Source organism: Manacus candei, unplaced genomic scaffold (genome assembly GCF_025592945.1).
Source record: "Manacus candei isolate 608988 ecotype Guabito, Panama unplaced genomic scaffold, ASM2559294v1 h1tg000014l, whole genome shotgun sequence".
NCBI classification, from domain to species: domain Eukaryota; kingdom Metazoa; phylum Chordata; class Aves; order Passeriformes; family Pipridae; genus Manacus; species Manacus candei.
The window spans coordinates 70,196,571-70,216,928 of NW_026138062.1; the positions used below are offsets into that span (position 1 = coordinate 70,196,571).

Below are 20,358 nucleotides of genomic sequence, written 5' to 3' on the forward strand. Positions count from 1 at the left end.
GTCTTCTGCATCCCTCCACTGTGGATCTGGGACTGCAGGAGTAAGGTCAGAGACACGGGGCTGCCAGGGTGGTGCAGAGCCATCGCTCTCCAACCTGTACCTTCCCACAGCACCTACTGAGGTGAGCTGGGCCAGGCTGGGGATGGTGATCAGGGTCAAGAATGGCTCAGCCATCCCTGGTGGCCACTGCAGGCCCCAGAGTTGGCCAGGAAGGCAGCCCCTAAGATGGGATGGGGTAGAGCTGGGGTCAGGGTGGAGCCCAGCTCAGAGGGGCCCAGGGCTGGGAAGGTCTGTGGTGTGTCAGCGCCAGGGCTGAAATGTAGCTTTGAAGAGGAGGGTGAGCCCCCCTCAGGTTTCTCACAGCTCCCCTCAGGACTGGACACCTATGCCCCCAGTCAAGGAAGCCAAACATGATGTGGAAGTGGGGAAGGAATGTTCCCACGACCTTTACACGTATAATTTGTACTCATAGATACATATGCACCACATTCTACTGCCCTTCTGAGCATCCAGGCAGTGAGTAAACACATGGCCAACCTCACCAGGTCCACGTGGGATAGTGGTTTTTCACTCTCCTCTTCCAGTAGGAGGATTTACTCATAATACATTCCCACTCCTCCTGGAAAAGAGGAGCCAGAAGGCATGGTGAGTCACCACTGCCTCCCTGCAGTGCCCTCCGGATGCACCGCTGCGCCTCATCATCCTCCACACAGGAGAACTGGTAAAATCCCACATGATTCACAGTCTCTCACTGAAAGCAACATTTACCATCCTGAAGAAAGAGGGCAACTGTGCACAGAAGGCTTTGCAGTTTGATGGGCAAGGCTCCTAGCAAACATAGGAACCAGGCCTCCAGCCTTCTGCGGTCTTCCTAGCAGTGCTCCTCGACATACTGACTAAAAGCTGCTGGTAGCCTGTAAGATACTGCAAGATAAACTCCAAAAATACTGTAGGATTTAAAAACAGAGAGAAGAAAACATATGCATATCCCTGCACATGCAAGCCAGCACACAAACAAGTGGGGAAAACAAACCTCATAAAAAAAGCTTCCGAAGTTTTGCTTCATTTTTATCCGTTGGTAAATGAAAACCACTGCAGTATTACTAAGAGGAAGGTCTCTGGTTTTTGTTCTCCAAAAGGTTCAGTAGTCCTTTCATTAAATAGGACTGGGAACCACTACTATAAAGCACTCATCACTGTAGCAGCAGAGATCCTCCTGAGTAAATTAGATCTGCACTGTACAGCACCGACTCAATTGAAAGGAGCTATTTGCTCTTCAACCCATTCTTTAATGTTTTTTTTTAAAAAATAGATTGTTGAAAGAATGCTTTATAATGATCATTCTGCTGCTGGTAGTGGAAATACTTTACCAACAGCAGCTCTGGAAGATGTGTTGGGAGTTAGTTTTTCATATGAGATACTCATTTACTGAGGATACTACTTTAGAAACCCAGCTCGTCATTTCAAGCATTCACAGCGTTTTTCTTTTCATTTCCTTGACCATTTTATGTTCAAATAAAATCGTTCAAATGATCTCCTCAGCTCCTAGGGTTTTTTTATGTCTTAGTTTATGTCTTTATCTTTTTATTCAGTTTCTCAGCTCCTGAAACAATAAACACTGCTGTTATCATAAGCAAGGTACTGCTACCATACATAAGCAATCTAGTCCTGCTTTCTTTGTGACATGTTCCAGGTTAAGGAAGGAAGCTAAAGGTTATACTAAAGCCACAAAACAATGGATTTTGTATCCTGGTTTTAACCTCCTCAAGAGCCCTTCCAAACTGCCATTAGGCATACCTTCAGCTTCCAGCCTGTAAATCCAGAAGGCAAATGAGAAAAGCCACCATGAGCAGGGTGGCACACATCACATACTAGGCTATGCAGGTAACAAAGGGAAAAGCAGCTGCTACTTTTTTTGCAACACAATGTCAAAGTCCACCTTAAAAAACTGCCCAAAGCATATCAGAGATGACTAAAATTCCGAGACTTTCTCCATCGAATTGCTCAATACCTTTTTCCTCAATCTGCACTAGTTGAGAGCTTTTTAAAAAATGAGCAAGTATGACTCATTTTTATGACCAATGCACCATTCGCAAAATGCTTTCCAACCAGATTGCAGTTCAAATAAGACATGTGTATTGTTGCAAAACAAAATATGCTGGCTGAACAGAATGTATTCATCTATATTAGTTTTTCTTTCTAAATCCAGCACACTGGGAGCTAAATTAATCTGCTGAGTGCTAAATTCATCTACTGAGAGCTACTGTAGATTCAGGGAAATGTTTTGAGTGCTGTAGCAAACAAGTCTCCCTCACTCAGGAGCCCTCTGTGGGCTGTGGGTGTTTTAACCATTTTGTCTGCTTCCAAGCAAGCGAGCAGCTGATAGATGAGGGAAACGCTCATTGATTTGCAGTGGCAGCACCACAGCCAATCAGCCCTGGAACAAGGCACAATCACGAATCTCTCCAACTATGCATATTTATATGCAGCTGTCGTACCTCTGAGTCTCCAGGGAATACCGAGTGCTTGTGTGGCCACCAACACACACTGTGCTATCCTGTAGCCTGCTCTCACTTAACTATGGTGGGGAAAGATGGAATAGACTTAAACACATTTCATTTTCCCTGGCTGGGCTACCCCAGCAAAGTGCATGTCTAATATGAGTACTCTATACTCCCATAAATTCTTATTCCAGAGGCATTTTCAGAGGGCCAAAACATTAAAAGGAAACAAACATCTTGAAAGAATGTGTTTTCAGTAGTGTAGGCTGAGCTACAACAATACAGTAACAGAGACAAGCATCTTGCCAACAGTGTCAGTATTGAGGAAAGGGTAAGAGAAAGAACTTTCCCTTGTGCCAGCCACAGTGGCCGTGCATGGGCAGCACCCAGGGGTGCTAGACCTGTCTTGTGAATGTAACTCCTCCGCTCAGAGATGGGGGACAGGGCTTTGGAAGAGTGATGCGGGGTTTTCCTTTCGGCTTGGCAAACTGTAAGACTTGAAAACATAACCAAAAAGGGAGAGGTCTGTGGAGCTGAAAGAGAGAAGTCTGAGCAGAAATGCAAATAGAGAAATGGCCTCATAAAAGAGAAAACACAGCGATCTGGCACTTGGTGGGAGGTTAGTGAAGTAAATGCACTGAGGATTCAGAGGGGACTGGCTAATCTATTTAATGGTCAAACCATTAGTAGTCTACTGAAGGAGAATGACATTTAAAGTTGTTTCTCACAGTGTATGGGCACACAAAGCTTCTGCTGACTTGTATCAGAAGGAAGACAATAGTGGAACCCAAACTGTGCACCATCTAAAAGGAGCTGAAACAAAGCCTACAGACTCCATGTACAGGTGAGTTTGCCTGCCTGCGGTCAGGCTCCTCACAGCTGGGCTCACTGGCACATTCCCCTGGGGAAAGTCATCCTAGGAGCTCACTTGGGGTTTTTACACAGAAAACTAGCCCTCTCAAGCTGGACCTTGCTGTTCAAGCAAAGCCATGCTTGCAAACAAGGGTGGCATACAAAAGGCTGAAATCCAAAATCATTACAATCCAAAGCCATAAATAAAATTCATGTTTATATATATATATTCCTAAAATATCTTCACTGAGTTGCCAGGAATACTTGCATTTGCTACTCCCTTGCAAGCAAGCCTTGCTAAGACATAAAAGGGGGAAAAGGATAGAGTATTTACAATTGAAAAAAAGACTACAATTGGGTTTTATTTATTGTGGCAATCACATATAAATTTAACTCCTACTATGAAATTATTCTCATATTTTCAGTTCCAAAGAACAATAGAAAAAGGCTACCAATAAATGCCGAAAAAGAAATCTTCTACATAGAGTAGATAGATGCTAAATAAAACTGCTAATCTGAGAAAGATTGTTCCAGAAATCTACATCATTATAAGATCAAACTCCAAGCGGTATTGTATGAAATTGATGAAAATCTTGTATGGATCAGGAAATGAAGCAAATGGACCTATTTTATGTTCAAGTTTATTACTGAAAATGGGTTTTACGATTTGCTGTGCATAGTTAAAGTGCTACCCAGACAAATTACAGCTGCTCTTTTAACCTGAACATAAGATGGCACAGTTCCAGCCAATCTGAAGTATGGTTTCTAGGCAGGATGTCAAATCTCAGCCCCCTGGGTTCCAGAATGATGGATTGAACCTTGAAAGTTGCAGCAGAGCAGCATATGTGATTTCTGTACTGTATTTTGATCACTCATGAATATATTAAAGCATGTCCATGCATGCTATTCAAAGCTTTGGTTTATTGCTTTAAACTATCATTAACAAAAAAAAAAAAAAAATAGCACCTTTTTTCCAAAGGTAAATAAACACATAATAAAAATGTAATGCTAATTTAAAGGTAAAAGAACTGGTTATAAATTTGTGGGTTTTTTTGCTTTGTTCACTGAAGAAAGCTATTAGATAATGATGCAGTGAAAGGACACCATTTTAGAAGCCAGATCTCCTCACAAAACTATTGGCATATGCTGCCTACACATTAAAAAAAAAAAAAAGAAAAAAAAAAAAAAGAAAAAAAAAGAAGCCATGAGGTTTTGCATTATCAACTAATGCAAGTACAGAACAACAATGTTTTTTAAAACAGTTTTTGGCATGCAAACACACTGTCCAAATGTTAGACATCAGACACACTTCTCCACCTGCTCATTCAGATGCTCCAAATGTTGTTATACTTCCATTTCCTTAATTTATTTTCCTCTCTTTTGTGTTTCTTTTCCCTTCAAGAATGTTGCCCCTACAAAATTATAATTAATCCAAGGAAAGACATCCCTCAAAATGCCCTTTGGAGAGCTGGGGGAAGGTGGAGGATACTAATATCACATGTGGAGGCTATTGCAGTGTTGACCTGGACTGTGTGCTCGAGGAGAGGCTCCTGGGACAGGCAGAGTCTCCTGCTGGGGGGCTCTGGGCTCAGACCCTGAACACCATCACAGCACAAGAAATAAACACGTTAGCAACATCATCATATTGCACATTGAACCCCACCGAAGTCTGTAGCTGTTCAAGATGCACATAAATGCACACAGTGGAGTTTTTGGAATCAGGGACAGAGCACAGTTCCTACAAGACTGGGGTAGCTTTGAGGGGAACTCGCTTTTAATAGAAGTAAAGACAAAAAAAAAAAAAAAGGAGTGGAAAGTCAACATACAGCAATTTAATGAATGACTTGTGCAACTCCGCACCGTTTTAAAAGCTCCTAATTTACATACTTTTCAGCTAGTTAATGTCTGCCTCCAGGACATGGTTTTAAACACTGTATTAACACTGTGACTTTTCTGTTTTTTCAACTTCTATGGTTTTACTCTTCAGAATCCCCTTGTTTATGATGACAATATAAAATACTTTAACTCACAATTTAGTAACAGTTACGAAATTCTAGGTCAAGGTTGGCTTTGAATATATCCTGAAAACATATTATCTATATATTTTACATCATGTAGTACAATTTCAGAATCTGGTTAATTTGCGTTTCTGTAAGACTATTAGTTTAAAATCACATTTTTAAAGTTTTTAAAGTTATTACATTGGCCAAGACCATAGTATAGACTCACAGAGAAGACTGAGAGAGGGAGGCACCTCTGGAGTTTTGCTGAGCCAACCCAGCTCAGAGCAGGCTCAGCCAGAACAGGTTGCTCAGGGCTGTGTCCAGTTGGGTTTTAAATATTTCCAAGGATGGAGAACCCACAGCCTCTCTGAACATCCTGCTTCCTTGCTGGCCACGCTCAGAGTAAAAAGTTTTGTTTTTTTCAAATCATCTTTAAATAGAATTGCTGTCATCTTTTTACTGAATGCCACTGAGCCTGGTTCCATCTTCTATACTGCATCACACTAGTTCTGTATAGACATCATGCACATAATGTGTTGTATTTAAACATAAGAAACTAAAATGGCCAAAGTTCATTAGCTTACAAACATGTCTTCCCATCTTTCCAATTAATTTTTAGCACGCAGTTGAGGGCATGACACCAAGAACAACAAAATAAGGAAATAAGATGTTCTAACTTAAAAAGAAAGATGGCAGAAATCCTTGTTATCTTAGTGTCCTGATCTTTGTCCATAAGCATGTACAGAGAAACCAGAAATAACTGAGTGAAATTCAGTTTAGATCCTCAGGGTTAAAAAATACCAGATTTTTTTTTGGTGAGTTTCAAAGGAAATTAAGCACTGAGATTTCTTTGAAACCTAAGGCATTTCAGGTGTGAAAAGCAAACCCTTTAGGTTTTCGTTTGTTCTTCAAACAACACCATGGACTACAAAATAGGTTTAAAAATTTTACTGTATTTAAAGTTTCTAACATCTTCTTTGTCACTACTGAACTTTTCATAATAAGGGGTATGAAGAAACACCTTCTTAAATTGGAAGTATAATTACACTGAAGTTAAAAGGAAGTTTCAATTTCAAAATTAATCCAATACATGTTTTTAATAAAGGTGTGGAAAATTAAGAATGTGACTGTCAGACATTACGTAGAATTTGCAGCCTTTTGAAAATTTGTATTTTTGAAATTTAATTGATTCCATATGCAAAAAAAGGTGGCTACCAAACAAGTTGCAGCATCACTAAGAGTTCACCTTTTTATTAATATCCTAACTCTATGTATGTTGCGGACTATAAATAAATTTACCAACAGAGTTAGATAAAGCTAACTAATTAGCTGTAACATTTGACATAAGGATCACAATAGTTAATTGATTATACTCTATATCAAAAATAAGTCTGAATGAAATCTAATGTAAACTGATGCTGCTCTTGGCCAAACTCCTTCAGTCAGTGAATCACCATGAACAAACGACCTCAACAGTTCCTCAATAGTATGAATTTGTCTTTTGTTTGTAATTGGATCATTTGGTATTTTAACTGGCCAGCTTTCCAGGCTTATGATCCTACACTTTATCATCCTTATGCTTAATTTGGTGCCAATTGCTGAACACTTCTTTCTTAGTTATTTCATTCTTTGATTCTGGCAAAACTGGGAGAACTCAAGACTTGTTTACTAAAAGTTAAAGCAAAGAGGACACAGCAACAGCAAATCCCCCAAACTGCTTTTACAGGACTTCTGGAAAACAAAAACAAATAAAACAAACAAAAAACTACATACCTTTCTGCCTGTGCCATCATCGGAAAGTCTACTGGGCAAGGTACAAGCTGTAGAGGTTGGATCCCTCTCTGATACAGGTGCAGGGACCACGAACATCTCAGTCCAAGCCCGGGCAATGGAGCAGCGAGGAGAGAGCTCCAGGCCTCGGCCAAGACAAGCCAAACGGGCAGCTTTCCTCTGCCTGCCACAGATTCTGATTCAGGATATTACTCATCACCCCCAGCAATGAAATTTTGACTCTACTGAAGTCAATGGCAAAACACTTGTTCGGCAGGGCCAAAATTTTGCCTGAGTTTATTACTGACTTTATAGCAGTGACAAAATCTGATATCCTATTTCCAAACTCCTAAGACACCAGCTGCCTTCCTGTTCAGGATCACACGTTACCATAATGTTTTTCCAATTATTAAATAGATATTTGTAGCCATGAAAAGGAAACCAAAGAAGAAAAAAAAAGGAAAGCAAGAACAAAATAAAGGACTATTGCTAACATTTAGCAGATATGCTCTAAGTACAATAAATGAATTTTCCGATGTAAAGGCACCAGTTTATTACCAAAATACTTCTTTCCTTTGGATGGAAACTAAGTTCTCTTTTGTCTTTTCTTCCTTTATATTTTTTTTGGTTACTATTCATTATCATTAAATTTCCTGTAATTAAAACTGCTGAATTAAAAACACATGGCTGCTTGTGAAGCCAATGCTTCACAACATACTGACATCCCAGAACCATGTTTAGCCAAGAAAAAGCAGATCAGCTTTCATTATTGCTACAGGATTTATTGAAACTTAGTACAGCTACAAGCCTTATCTACTGCCCTATCACGCAGTACCTGTACCTGTGAGTATAAGCACTGCACAACTTAAAAGTCTTCTTACAAAGCATGACATTTTTATGTAAAAATCCAGTTCCTAAAATGTGTGCTGATTTGACTTCTGAGAGCCCATATAATAAGTTTGGGATATCCATTATTTTAAACTAACTCAGAAACACTCGCTTTTATGAGATAAAATCAAGGAAACACCACTGAAACAATACATTTCTAGACCTCACTGGCCCAATAATTTTCCAAGAATATAGTTTACCTGCCACTTCCACATTTTTATGTCCTTTGCTTTGTCATTTTACAATTGTAGTTTATAATGCATTATTCACCCCAACCTGCACCCGTCAGAGTTTTTTTTGGCTTCACCTTCTACCTGCGGAACTAGAGAAAAATTGCTTTTTTAAGGAACTTTTTCACACCACAGTAATTAAATACTAGATAATTCTTTCCAAGTAATAGGACAGCTGCTTTCAAAGGAACGGAGAGAACCATTGCGCAGAGAGAGCTGCTGCCTAAAGATCCTGAAAATACCTGTGCTCACAGTTCTGGTGTGGCCAACTTGCTGTGCAATGCCATTCCTCAACTACTCAGGGGCATTTCAGACCATGTCTGCTTTTCACATCCAGTCCTATCCTCTGATATGTAGGAGGATATATATTATCTGACTGGCATTTAGAGAAATGCATTACAGCAGGTTTTGCAGGATGCCATTTGTGTATTCGTAATGAGCAGAAAAAAAACAGGAATGAACTCTAAGTACTGTGTGAAGAGCAAAGGGCAATCCTTTCAATACAATCTCCTTTTCAACTCTCATTTTATGTGTTTGGCTTATTTTTTGAAATACACAGAAATGGCAGGTTTTGCATCCTTATGACGAGTACTGTATGTGGAAAGGCACAAGCCAACTTCTATATTTATACTCATCTTTCAGATGCAATATTGACATTTTCTTAGATTATAATAAAAGCTGTAATGACTTCAGAGTTGGTCTCCAGGAATAAAACTGACTAAAATATGTGTCGAAATACATAAATGAGAGTTTTGCAATGTACAAACTTTCAGCAAATATCATCAGGCAGTATGTTCTCTGTGACACAGAACTTGTTCCTTCCAGTGTAAAATACAAGAGAAGGATCATTGTTTGGAGTCACGCAGCACCCTCCATAATTAAAAAGCAAGGCAAATTTCAAAGCATGAGAAGACTATGCAATAATTCAACTCTCGGAGAAGAGAGAGAGGTGGGAATTTTGAAATTTGCTGCAGGCCAATTATGAGAATCCTCCTTTAATTTTCCTCAAGCTTAATAATGCACATTACAAGAGCTCAAAACAAAGGGTGATAATTTTTCTGTAGCTCAGCTTCCGGTACCTAACTTACCTCATCTAAGAAGGCACATTTCCACGCCCACCAATGGACAGAGAGGGGCTCTTCCAAAGGGAAATTCCAATTGCCTCTTTTTCTGAGCTGTCTTTTAACATCAGATTGTGGAAATATTCCACAAACTCTTCAAGAATGGGTGCCCAAGAAGCATACTACAAAATAAAGGATTCTAATGAGTGATTATTAACTTCTGTCTGCCTCCACTGAGGGCACAGTAAGTAGACTTTTAATCCTAGAAACTGCAGGAAATTCTTCAAAAGCTATAACTGAACTATACAAGTAAGGAATTAACTCAAACTGTTAGAAAATACTGTGCTACATGGGTAAAGGCAGACCCAGCTGAGCTAAAGCACTGCACTGTAAGAAAAACTGACAAGGATCTCATTTAATTACCTGCATAAATATGAACTTCAAATAACTTAATTGAGTAAAAGAACCTTATGACAGGATGTCACTTCTTTTTTTTTTTTTTTAAACAAAAAAACCCCAAAGCTATGCCTCAAAACCAGTATTAGCAAAAGCTTTGCAAAAGCAACAATCAAAGATCAGTAAACAGAGAAGTGCCCAGTGAATGGGTGATGCAAAGCTTACCCTCTGTTTCCAAGAAGGAAAAAGAGGCAGGAGCACCACTGGGAATGAGCAACAGGAAGGAGTAGAGCAGAACTGACTAAGATGAAAGTAGAAGTGACTCTGGGGCAAAACTGAGATGCCTCAAAGTGGTATTACAGAGAGCACCAGAGAGTTTCAAAATCAAAAAAAACAACTTCCTGATTGGTTTTCAAAATGAAGATGTGGCCAGTGGAAGTAACCCAGGTGTGATACCTCAACAGATTTCTAGTGTGATGGGCCTATATTGCTGAATTTTAAGTGCACAGTCCTTTTGGAGAAAGAGCTCTAAGTAAAAACATAAAAGAGAGTACAGCAGCTAAACTACTAAATGACAGAGGAAAACGGAAAAAAAATCTAATTAAAAAGATATGGGAACCATACACAGAAAACTTTTATTTCAAAACTGACTTCTTAATTTCAGACTGAATTCTATCTGCAAGTCAATTGGGATTTCTGTTTGCCTGCTGTTAATAAGGTGGCGAAAGTCACTTTGACACCACTTTTGTGCTCTCAGAGGTAAAGACTGAAGTGTTTGACTGCCAGTGAACCCAAATAAATGGAAACACATACGTATAAAAAGACCACTATTCCTTCCTAACTTCCCAAGTAACACATTGGAAATAAATCCTTTTGACTTTACTCTGGTGTGTTTTCCACCAGGGCATGGTGCACACAATCTTATATAGCCCATTTTGCTAACTATTGTGATATCACATTAAACTGCTGAGAAGAGAACAGTTGTTACAGAATCAACAGAACAAAAATTTCAGAGTTTGTTTTCTTATTTTAACTGTGAGACTTTAGGTACGTATAGTTATCAAGAAGAAAAACAGAAATGAATGTGCATGAGTAGAAAATAAACAGAAAACTGCTGAATTAGTACTGTAATTCTGGGATAATGGGCCTGATGCCTCCCCTTCTGTTTTGTAAATATTTTTTCAAGTATTTCCTAAAATTCCCATTGAAAGCTGATTTCCTGTTCTCAGTTACACACAACATGGGCAATGAGGCACAAGGTAGAAAGTGACTTTGGTCTGGCTGAAAGGATGTTCTTTGAGATGATGCATGATTCACCCCAGGAGATTTCAAAAATTGTATCTGTGAAAGCAATACTGATGTCTAACTTGAGTTTTTGGGGAGGCGGGGCAGAAGAAGCATATTTGGGGTTCTTAGCACCAAAAATCTTGTATTATATTGTTTTCCAGAAATGCCACCTCACAGATGGAGTAGAGCAGCAGCCTCTCTTCTAATTTCATTCACCAGTTGTTCTGGTCCGAGGGTTGTACATCATCAGTCTCCCATGCTGCCATAATCACTTTCTAGACTGTGTCATAGATTCCTCACTGCTTACTGGCTCATTACTCAGGAACACACTCTAACAAATTATTTCAGTTTAAGACAGATTTTTCAACATACTCTTCTCAGATGGAATGTTGCGCTGGTTTATAACAGGCAAAATGTCAGGGACCACAGACATTTGATTTGGGTGTGCTCTGAAAACTTTGAAATCTTATCCAGGATTATCCACCTCCTTGTGGTGTCCCTTTCTCCTCCCTTTTTCATAACTTCAGGTCACAACAGACGCCTATTTGTTTCCTTTTCTGCTCCTGGATTTCTACAGTCTCATCCTGTCTGACATCTATAGCAGAGATACTCTTGTGGAGTTTCCTTCAATTCCCACTGCAAGCTCAGATTTCTAAGTTCTGATTCCTTTGATACCAATCCTCGGTAGGATTTTTTTTTTTGGCAATAACAATTCTCAACAGTTTCTTAATTTTTAAAAGGAATATAAAAATAAAAGTTTGCTATGAAAAAAAATAAATCAGTTGTTTTGTGCTCAAAAGATGAATAATACTTTGAGTGAAACACAAGCCCACCATGGAAGGGCAGCAAAAAAGACTGGATACTGCCTCATTCCTACATTGGCCCTATCATTATTTTGACCTCATTTGTCATCTTTGAGGTGTTCAAATAGAAGTTCTCAGCACCTCAGCAGACCAACCACACACTAGAAAAGATCATGGTGCTGACAACATCAAATTTGTTGTCCAAAACATCCAAAAAAACCCTTGTCTTAAATTCGGCAGTGAAATGTTGGAAAAACTCTGAGGAATCAAACAGTTTATGGAAAGAAACAGGTAACTCCTCTCTCCTCTACAACTTAAAATACTGCAGAAAGAAGTTTGTCTTGTACATGAAAATTCTAATGCATGCAATGATTTGTGGTTTGGGAATTTTTTCTTTATTTTTTTCCTTCTTTGTTTTCTTTTTTTTAATGAAACCCAAGGGACAGAAATTTTTTTACCTGAGAAGATAAAAAGAAAAATGAATTTTCAAAGTCCACACTACTCAAGCGGATTACACTACTTAAAATTCAGCAGGCACTGACTAGAAAACCTCTTTTCCTAGATTCTATTTGACATACTGTGGTACTACTTTAAATTTGAATCGAGATGAATTTTACCAAACTTAACTCCAGCTATGAGCCGGGAACCACAATGATCAGTTGGTCACCTTCTAACGTTACCTACATGTGTCTTTAACTGCAAAGAGTTTCATTTGCCTTTGAAAGCACTAGTTTTCAGTGCACACGTCGATTTTTATGCACAACTTCTACTCAGGAACCTCACAGTTCTTAGTATTTTTGGAAATAATATGCAAACCTGCTTCTACCTAAATTTACTTTCTAGAATCCTTGCCTTGCTGCCTTGCCCACATTCTTGCTATATTTTCAGACCACCATGAATTATATTCTTGTTTTACCTTAGCACCTTCTTTCCTGTGCTTCACAGAGTTGGGGTTTCTTTTTTTTTTTTCACTTACTATTCAAAACACCACAAACTGGAATTTTCTTTGTTTTCTTCCAACACAACAAACATCTCCAATGCACCTTCTGCTCCCCTACTCCATCTATTTTTGTTGATGTTTTCTACTTGCTCTAACAGACTTGGTTTGGATGTCCGGGTGTATTTTGTCCTCATCCTATGTTTGCTTTCCAGTTGGAGAGTTTCCTGGCAGACAAGGACTGTAAATTTGCTTTGTAGAGCACAGAGGCAAACAGTCAGGACTTAATGAGTAAGATACCTGGTTGCTTAGGAGAAACAGGTGTTATTCACCATGTTATGAGACATATTCCGCTCTACGAACTCCCCAGTTCACATCAAAAGAGAAAACCTGAACATCACTTCTAACACTCTTGACAAAAAATTACCTATTTACCTATGTAACTTTGATGTTTTTTGATGCATTTCTCAGTGTCCCATATCCACTGTATTTTAAAGAAGATATGGTAGCCCATTGCAGCTTTAAGTAACACAAGACAACTTTGCAGCTTACCATTTTTTATCAAGGGTTTGTCATTTGCCTGTTCTCAAAGCTTATTCGTAGTATGTTACCGAATCCATTGGCAAAACACAGACTCCATGTACTCATCTTTTATGTACAAAAGGATTTGTTTAGCATTAGACACACATTCTCAGCATTGTACATGTCTGTTTCATTTAGTGGTAAGAAAAGGCTAAAGTAAAATCCAAACAAAATTACCACAATGTTTCAAATTCCAATTTATCTTCAGCTATTCTGTAAGTACAGGATCTTCCCATAGGCATTTTCTTAGCCATTTAGGAAGCTGCCATGCTGAAGCTGAAATTACTTGTAAATTGTTTGGGTTTTGGTTTTCGGGTTTTGTCTTTTCTTTTTTTTTTTTTTTTCATCTATCCACAATTTAATAGTAAGCACTCCCCTTTATTTAAGCTTTTCTGAAGTGGGACTTTCCCCCTGCATTCTCAGCAGCACATTCCAGATGCCTGTGGAAACAAAGGACGGAGAAAAATGGAGCACAGAGAATCTGCTCCTGGACCAAGAGCTCAAGGAAGGCTGTTCCTTGTTATTTCAGAAAGCAGTGCAGGTATTCAGACAATGCACTAGGAAATACAATTCAAAATAGGAGCAATGATAAAGGCTGAAGAGACTTCTTTTACCAAATGCCACCCACTAAAGTAGGTCTTGTCATACAAATCAGTTTGCCAGACACGAGAAGTTATCGTAATGAAAGAAAATTTTTTTCTGACCAACTCTACGAGTTTAACAACAAGAATCACTGTGCATAAATTCCTTCTGAAACGTTAGAAAATTGTGTCTGTTGGGGTGGGCTGAGGTGAAGTAACAGGACAATGTGGGGAATCATGGAGAGAATGGAAAGACAGACTGAACACAAGGGATCCTCTAGTCCACCACGTTTCCACAAAGCAGCACCAGTTATTCTTGTCCTTTCTAAGATATTTGGCTAGTTACTCCATTCAACATTCCTTGTAAATTAGACCTTCAAGATCTCTGATTATCATCACTATACTCCACCTCCTTCTTGCTGTACAGTGCCCAAAACGGGATATCACACTCCAGACTACCAGCACAGCCACAGCTAAGAGGGAGTGTCTGTCAACAGCAACTGCACTCTCTGCACAGATATACATTTTAACTGAACCACCGACAGAGAAACTCATGTTCTGTTTCTAAATAACTAAAGCTCTCCTCTCAGAGATTTCCAATGTCCCTTCAATCATCTGAACTTGGAAGCCAGTTCTAACTGTGTTGCATCACAGAAAAATTAAGATAATATTTAGAACGTATTTGCTCCTTTGAAACTCTAGTAGTTGAATGAGCACGGATCAGAAACAATCTCAACTCTGAAGCACTTGATTAGCAAACAATAGAAATGGTCATGCAAGACAGGTGAGGACAGGATACATTTGTCTTCAGTGTTAGTGCCACAACTGATGACCCTGTACAAGAATAGAAGGCACAGTGATCACATGTCTTGCTGCAAGCAGATATTCCTTCATAAGAATCTTAAAAAGCAAGGGTATAATCAGTTTGAATGACAACCCTATTAAGAGCTGTGCCTTTAAGCCTTCCTTAAACATCACTGAAACATTTCAACAGGATGACATCAGGAAACAGCAAAATACCAAGGGATTTCAGCCCAGTTAAATGGAAGGTGGATGCTGGGAGAAGGCAAGTGAACCAGAGTCACACAGCTGGACAGTGGGATATGGAGACTCCTTGGAGGCCACCTTTGGTTTCCCAATGACTCTGTCTTGCTTGCTCAAAGCAGCTAGTCATGCTGCTTTGGCTACAGACATGTCCTGCACAGGTTTCCCAGCTGCTGGGGAAAAACTCAGAGGAGATGAAAGTTCAGGGCAGCAATTTCTGCATGGTTGTATTCAAGATTATTTGTAGTGTAATGACATGTGTGCAGGTCTCAAGTAATATATTTATAATGCTGTAACACATACTGGCCTTGAGTAAATCACTAAGCACACACCTTTTGATGGGTTTTTACTTATTTACATGAGTATATGAGGCTTATCCACAGCCAAAACCTTCAAACTACATTTTCCATATATTTGTGCTATCACCTACTTCATTCTCTCGAAGAATGAATCTGAAAACTCACAGTTTAAATTGATAATTTGTTAATGTTCCACATTTTACAAAACCACAAGCACAATGATTAAAGGAGTGCAAAATATATGTTTGTCACATGATATAGTTAGTAGGAAATATTTGAGACATATTTGCCTCAAAAAAAAAAGGCCAGTTCATTAAAAACAAAGTTACTTGCAAGGAAATGTGCCAATTCATTTGTCATTTAAAAAGGCAGAGAGAGTTTTAAAATTGCTCAAATATTCTATTTAGATATTTTCAATGTGAAAAAGTTCCGGTTTAAAGTTCAAAACTATCCTTTTGGGTTTCTTTCCCTAAAGACTAATACAGATATGTAGAAAAACAAATCAAAATGAAATATTTCAAACATACTGATATATTTCACTTGATCAGATTCACCTTACCCCAACCTTTATTTATAAAATAAAATGTATTTTATCTTTTTTTAAAAAAAAATTCTTTACACATATGATAATTATTTCCATCTTCGTGTTCTGCAAAGTCATTTCATTAAAATATCTGAAGAATATTTTTAGTAATATTTTGAATCTATCATTTTTTTTTACCCCTGAATTCTTTCATCATTAGGGATATACATTTTAAAAAATAGTCTTTATATTAAAGAGTTCTCCTTTTTCAGTAGCTTACTCTTCCCAAGGCCTTAGTCAATGATTTCTAACATTATAAACTATATTCTTATAGCAACTAATTGTGAAGCCACAGCCAGAAGTCTTTAATTCAAGGTGAAGAATAGGTATCTGGGAGACATAAGAAATGCTGGTAATGATTCTGATTTACAAGAAAGTATTAAATCAACAACCCAAAAGCCCAAGACAAAAAAGCAAATTGTTCTAGAGACAAAATGCAGCATCAGACAGGCATTTTTAGCTTTTTTTTTCTCTGTGAAACAGGGAGTATTGTACTTGTTGAAACTGGAACACTCCCAAAACCAAGGACATAGATGTTCACAAGAGGAAGTCCTTGCAAAACTGGCAATGGTGCCATATATATGTAACAGTTTCTCCACTCACAGTCATCAACCCACTGGCTTATAAACCTGTACTCAATGTTTGGTAGAAGTTTATACCACAGGAGGGTATTGCCTCATCTGTTTGAAGTACACTGGATGAGTTTGTTGCACTCAGGGGGAGATACATCCTTGGTGGGTTGTCTTCTGCATCTATTGGTCAAGGAAAGGTCTTTACCTTCTTCATGTCCCTTGTTGCACAGCCCCAAAGAGCTTTTTGACATCTCCCCCAGTCAGGTCAGCATTTTACTTTTCGACTAATAAGAATATGTTTAATTAACAAGTACACAAAACTCTGCAGTTACCAAAGATGCAACCCCCTAATATTTAAATAATCTCTTTTTTTTCAGTAAGCTACTTACTTTGTTTAACCCATTTGACCTGTTGCAGGAATTGACCCTTTGTACAAAATGGTTTTGTACAAACTGCGGGCAAGGTTGTGGGGCTGGCCAGGGCTGGTCTCTGATGTGACTAGCCAGTTCAGGGGAGTGACCACTAACAAGTCTTAATTGCAATCAAACTGTGAGTTAAGTGTCTAGGTAGTGTTCATTTTGCACATTTTCACATCCGAATATCTGTATTTTTGTAGTCATTTCTAAGTTTGATGTCAAATGACATTTTGCTAGAGAAATACCCACACTTATAATAGTTTGGTGCTAAAATCCCACCTCCTGGGCAAACAGGGATTTAAATGTGATTAATATTAAATGTATGTGCATGTGTTAGTAAATACATCCTTGTAAAACAGTCACTGGAAGCAGAAATTTGAAGTCTTTATGTCAAGATAGAACATTTATAATATAGAATAGCTATTACAACATAAGGGAAAATAAAAAAAAAAGTCAGCTCTACTAGCAGTCAATGTTGCTGAAATCAAGATTTTAATTATGAACTTATTAATATCCTTCTTATTGATTATTATCCATTTCTTTGTATCATCAAGATGCTCCAGGCCCAGAGCAGATGCAACTCCTACACAAAAGAGTCCAACTACGTTGGACATCCCAAAAACTTTTGATTTTCTCAGTGTTAGTATTTCCCTAAAATAAAATATTTAGCATTGGACTCTCACTTGACAAAGAATCCTACAAGTCACATCTGCTGAAGTGTAAAGGAAATATATGCAAAGGTCAGGCACTATTACACACAGTATCCTAACAGTATGCTAAAAAAATCTTCTCTTAGTATTTAGCAGCCTGGTCACTAGTCTGAGACTCTCGGGCTAGTAGGTCCCAGCCTTCATTTTTTTTCAAAATGAACTCAAAGATATAGGTATCAGTAATTGGTGCAGTGCTAGAAGAAAAGTCAGTAAGAAGATGGCAGCCACAACATTCTTCCCTTGTGCTGTTGAAAGCAGCGGCAGTAACTAAAGCTTCTGGAACTGCAAAAACTTTCTTCTGAAACTGGGATTTTATTTTAATGACAACATTTCCACTTAACAAAGTCAAGTGGATATTAGGACAAATATTTTGTTTATTTAGTTAAATCAAAAGATCTGTAATCTCCTCTCAAAAATATTTTAAAACCTAGTACCTTTTCTGAATTTTGTTCTGATTTATTTTCTTTCACATAGTTCAACTAAGGATGCATCATATAACCCTACAAGTAGGGTTTTTATATGAAGACAAATTAAAGGTCAATTTTCAGCACATGATATATTTCTTGTTTTCTGAGTATTTAAACATCTTGAAAATTTGGTTAAAGAAACTGAAATCTAATGTTTTATGGTATCATTTATTTCACTGTACAGAAAACAAACAAAACCACCGAAATTTGCTACCTCTTCCCAGTAAAAAAATGAAATAACTAGCAAGGGATCACCTCTCGTGTTTTCATGAAATTAAATGCTAATTTTTGTCCAGATAGATTTTGCGTATTTGCCACAGTTCAGCTCTGAGCTACTCATAGAAAATCCCAAGAACATAATGTGAACATAAAATGCTACTGTCTGTTGTCTACAGACACCTCAGTTTTACAGTGGGGGTGTTGATGCTTTCAACCTTTTTATTACCTGAAAAACCATCAACAGCTTTATAATGATGAATGCAACACAGTTCAGTGTGCATTTGCAAAGTTCACTTTTAAGAAAGGGCAGATGTGTGCCAGCACATCTGGAAACCACTTTTAATTATACTTTCCTCAAGTGGGAAAGCAGTAGCTTGTACCCACAGTGAAGGTTTTATATCTGACCACACAAATACCAGCAACCACCTGTGCTTTACACTGATTTTCATTATAGACTATATCACATTACCACCCTATTGTTCCAGAACGTCATCTGAAGCTGTTGTGTGACTAAGCTGCATCAAGTGTGGTCTTGAAAAGGCCTCTACTCTACAAAATGTAATAAACTTGATTGCAGTAAGGGTACTTACCAGTGAGGGTATCACAATATGCCTTCTTCTAAAGTTGGTTCCTCTTGCTCTGAAAGTCATAAAAGATATACATTAACAATCATTATTACCAGTCTGGGAATTGGAATTTAGTAAACTCATGTATGCCCCCAAATGAGATACCTTGTAAGCATTTTGGAATTACTTTCCAGTATTTGTGTCTTTCCTACTATTAATCCAGCAGTATTTTAGCCAAATACTCTGCTGCTTCAGCCATGCTCTGAGACTACAGATTTCAAACATGATCTGCCAGCCTGACCCTATCTCGATTCCATCATCAATATTTTCATAGGTTGCAAACATTGTGAGTTACACAACTACGTTGGGTTTTCTAAACTTAAACCTTCCTCCCCTACTCCCCATTGCCCCACCCAAACATAACAGACTTTTTACATCACTGTTCCTCATTTCTGACAATTAAAAAAAACAACTTTCAGATGTTTGCGAAACCCTTTTCTTCTTCACAACACTCTTCCTATATTTTGGAAGGCTGTAATGTTGACATGCAAAATGTTGTATGTCCCAGTGGAAGGGAAAGGTCAAACATTTGCAACTCTCAGGCACTGGGAGACGTAGAATGCCCAGGGACAGACTGATCATACGTGGACACCGGGGTGTACAAATTTGTAAGACGTAAAGCCCAAAATTTTGCAGACTGTGTTTTAAGACAATTTGCTACGCTGACCTGCATAATGTACAGGGAACTTTAAAAACCCCAAATAATCACTTTAGTATAATTTAATCTGCTTGTCCGTTACTATGCTTGAAAGAAAGGCCTCCACATTATTACACATCTAAGAACCCACATTCACCTGTCTGCTACTTTCCATCTATAAGCCAGGACTCACATTCTGTGGTAACTCATGAAGCCACAGAGGATCCTTCACAGGACTGAGCCCTCTCCCAGTGCTCTGCCCATGTAACTGCACCACACACTGCCAAGGGCTCTTGGATTGCAGCTGAAAGAAACTCACCCCGCTCTGGGGAAGCCTCAAAGCAGACCTCAGTCTGGGATCCCAAAACAGCCGCTGTGCTCCCTCTCTGCCAGGCAGAACAACAACTGATCTGTACAGTCACAAGTACCTTGGCTTCTCTCCTGCCCTCCTATCGCTCTGCCCGCTCTGTTACGCGCAGCTGCACCGAGGCGCAGAAGTGTCCCGGTGCCCCTGTCTCACACCACCCCAGAGAGCTGCTTCTGCGGCAGGCAGGACTCTCCAGGTCAGCAGAGAGGAAACAGCAAGCTTTGCTTTAATGCAACTTTTTTTTTTTGGTTACCTCACAGCCTCACATGTGAAACCTGGTAGGCATTTAAACATTCACCCATCTACTATGCATTAAAATTATGTAGGGGGCGTTCACTGGGTCATACTTCGCAAAAATATTCATAATATTTTAAGATTGAGTATTTCAACAGTTCGTAACCCCCCTGCTGTAAAAACATAACCTGATTTCACACTGCAAATATATTTATTATCCATGCAAACAAGGCACAATATTCCTACTTCTATTCTTTTATTATCTGTGGATACAGTTTTACATTGCTAATAAA

At 38.6% G+C, this 20,358-nt stretch overlaps 1 protein-coding gene across 19 annotated transcripts in view; it reads right to left on the minus strand.

The window, feature by feature from the left end:
* LOC127467540 (uncharacterized) overlaps positions 1 to 20,358 on the minus strand; it is a 284,446-nt gene that overhangs the window by 74,286 nt on the left and 189,802 nt on the right. For 13 of the 19 annotated variants that reach the window (XR_007903164.1, XR_007903161.1, XR_007903163.1 and 10 more), the window contains one exon: positions 18,792 to 18,840. Coding sequence is in view for 9 of the 19 variants with exons in the window: in XM_051779616.1 (XP_051635576.1) it covers positions 18,792 to 18,840 (49 nt within the window). In the remaining 10 variants the exon portion in view is untranslated. Of the gene's footprint in view, positions 1 to 9,332; positions 9,488 to 18,791; positions 18,841 to 19,783; positions 19,950 to 20,358 lie in introns of those variants that run through there. The other 6 variants (XR_007903162.1, XR_007903167.1, XR_007903169.1 and 3 more) reach the window with 3 other exon arrangements.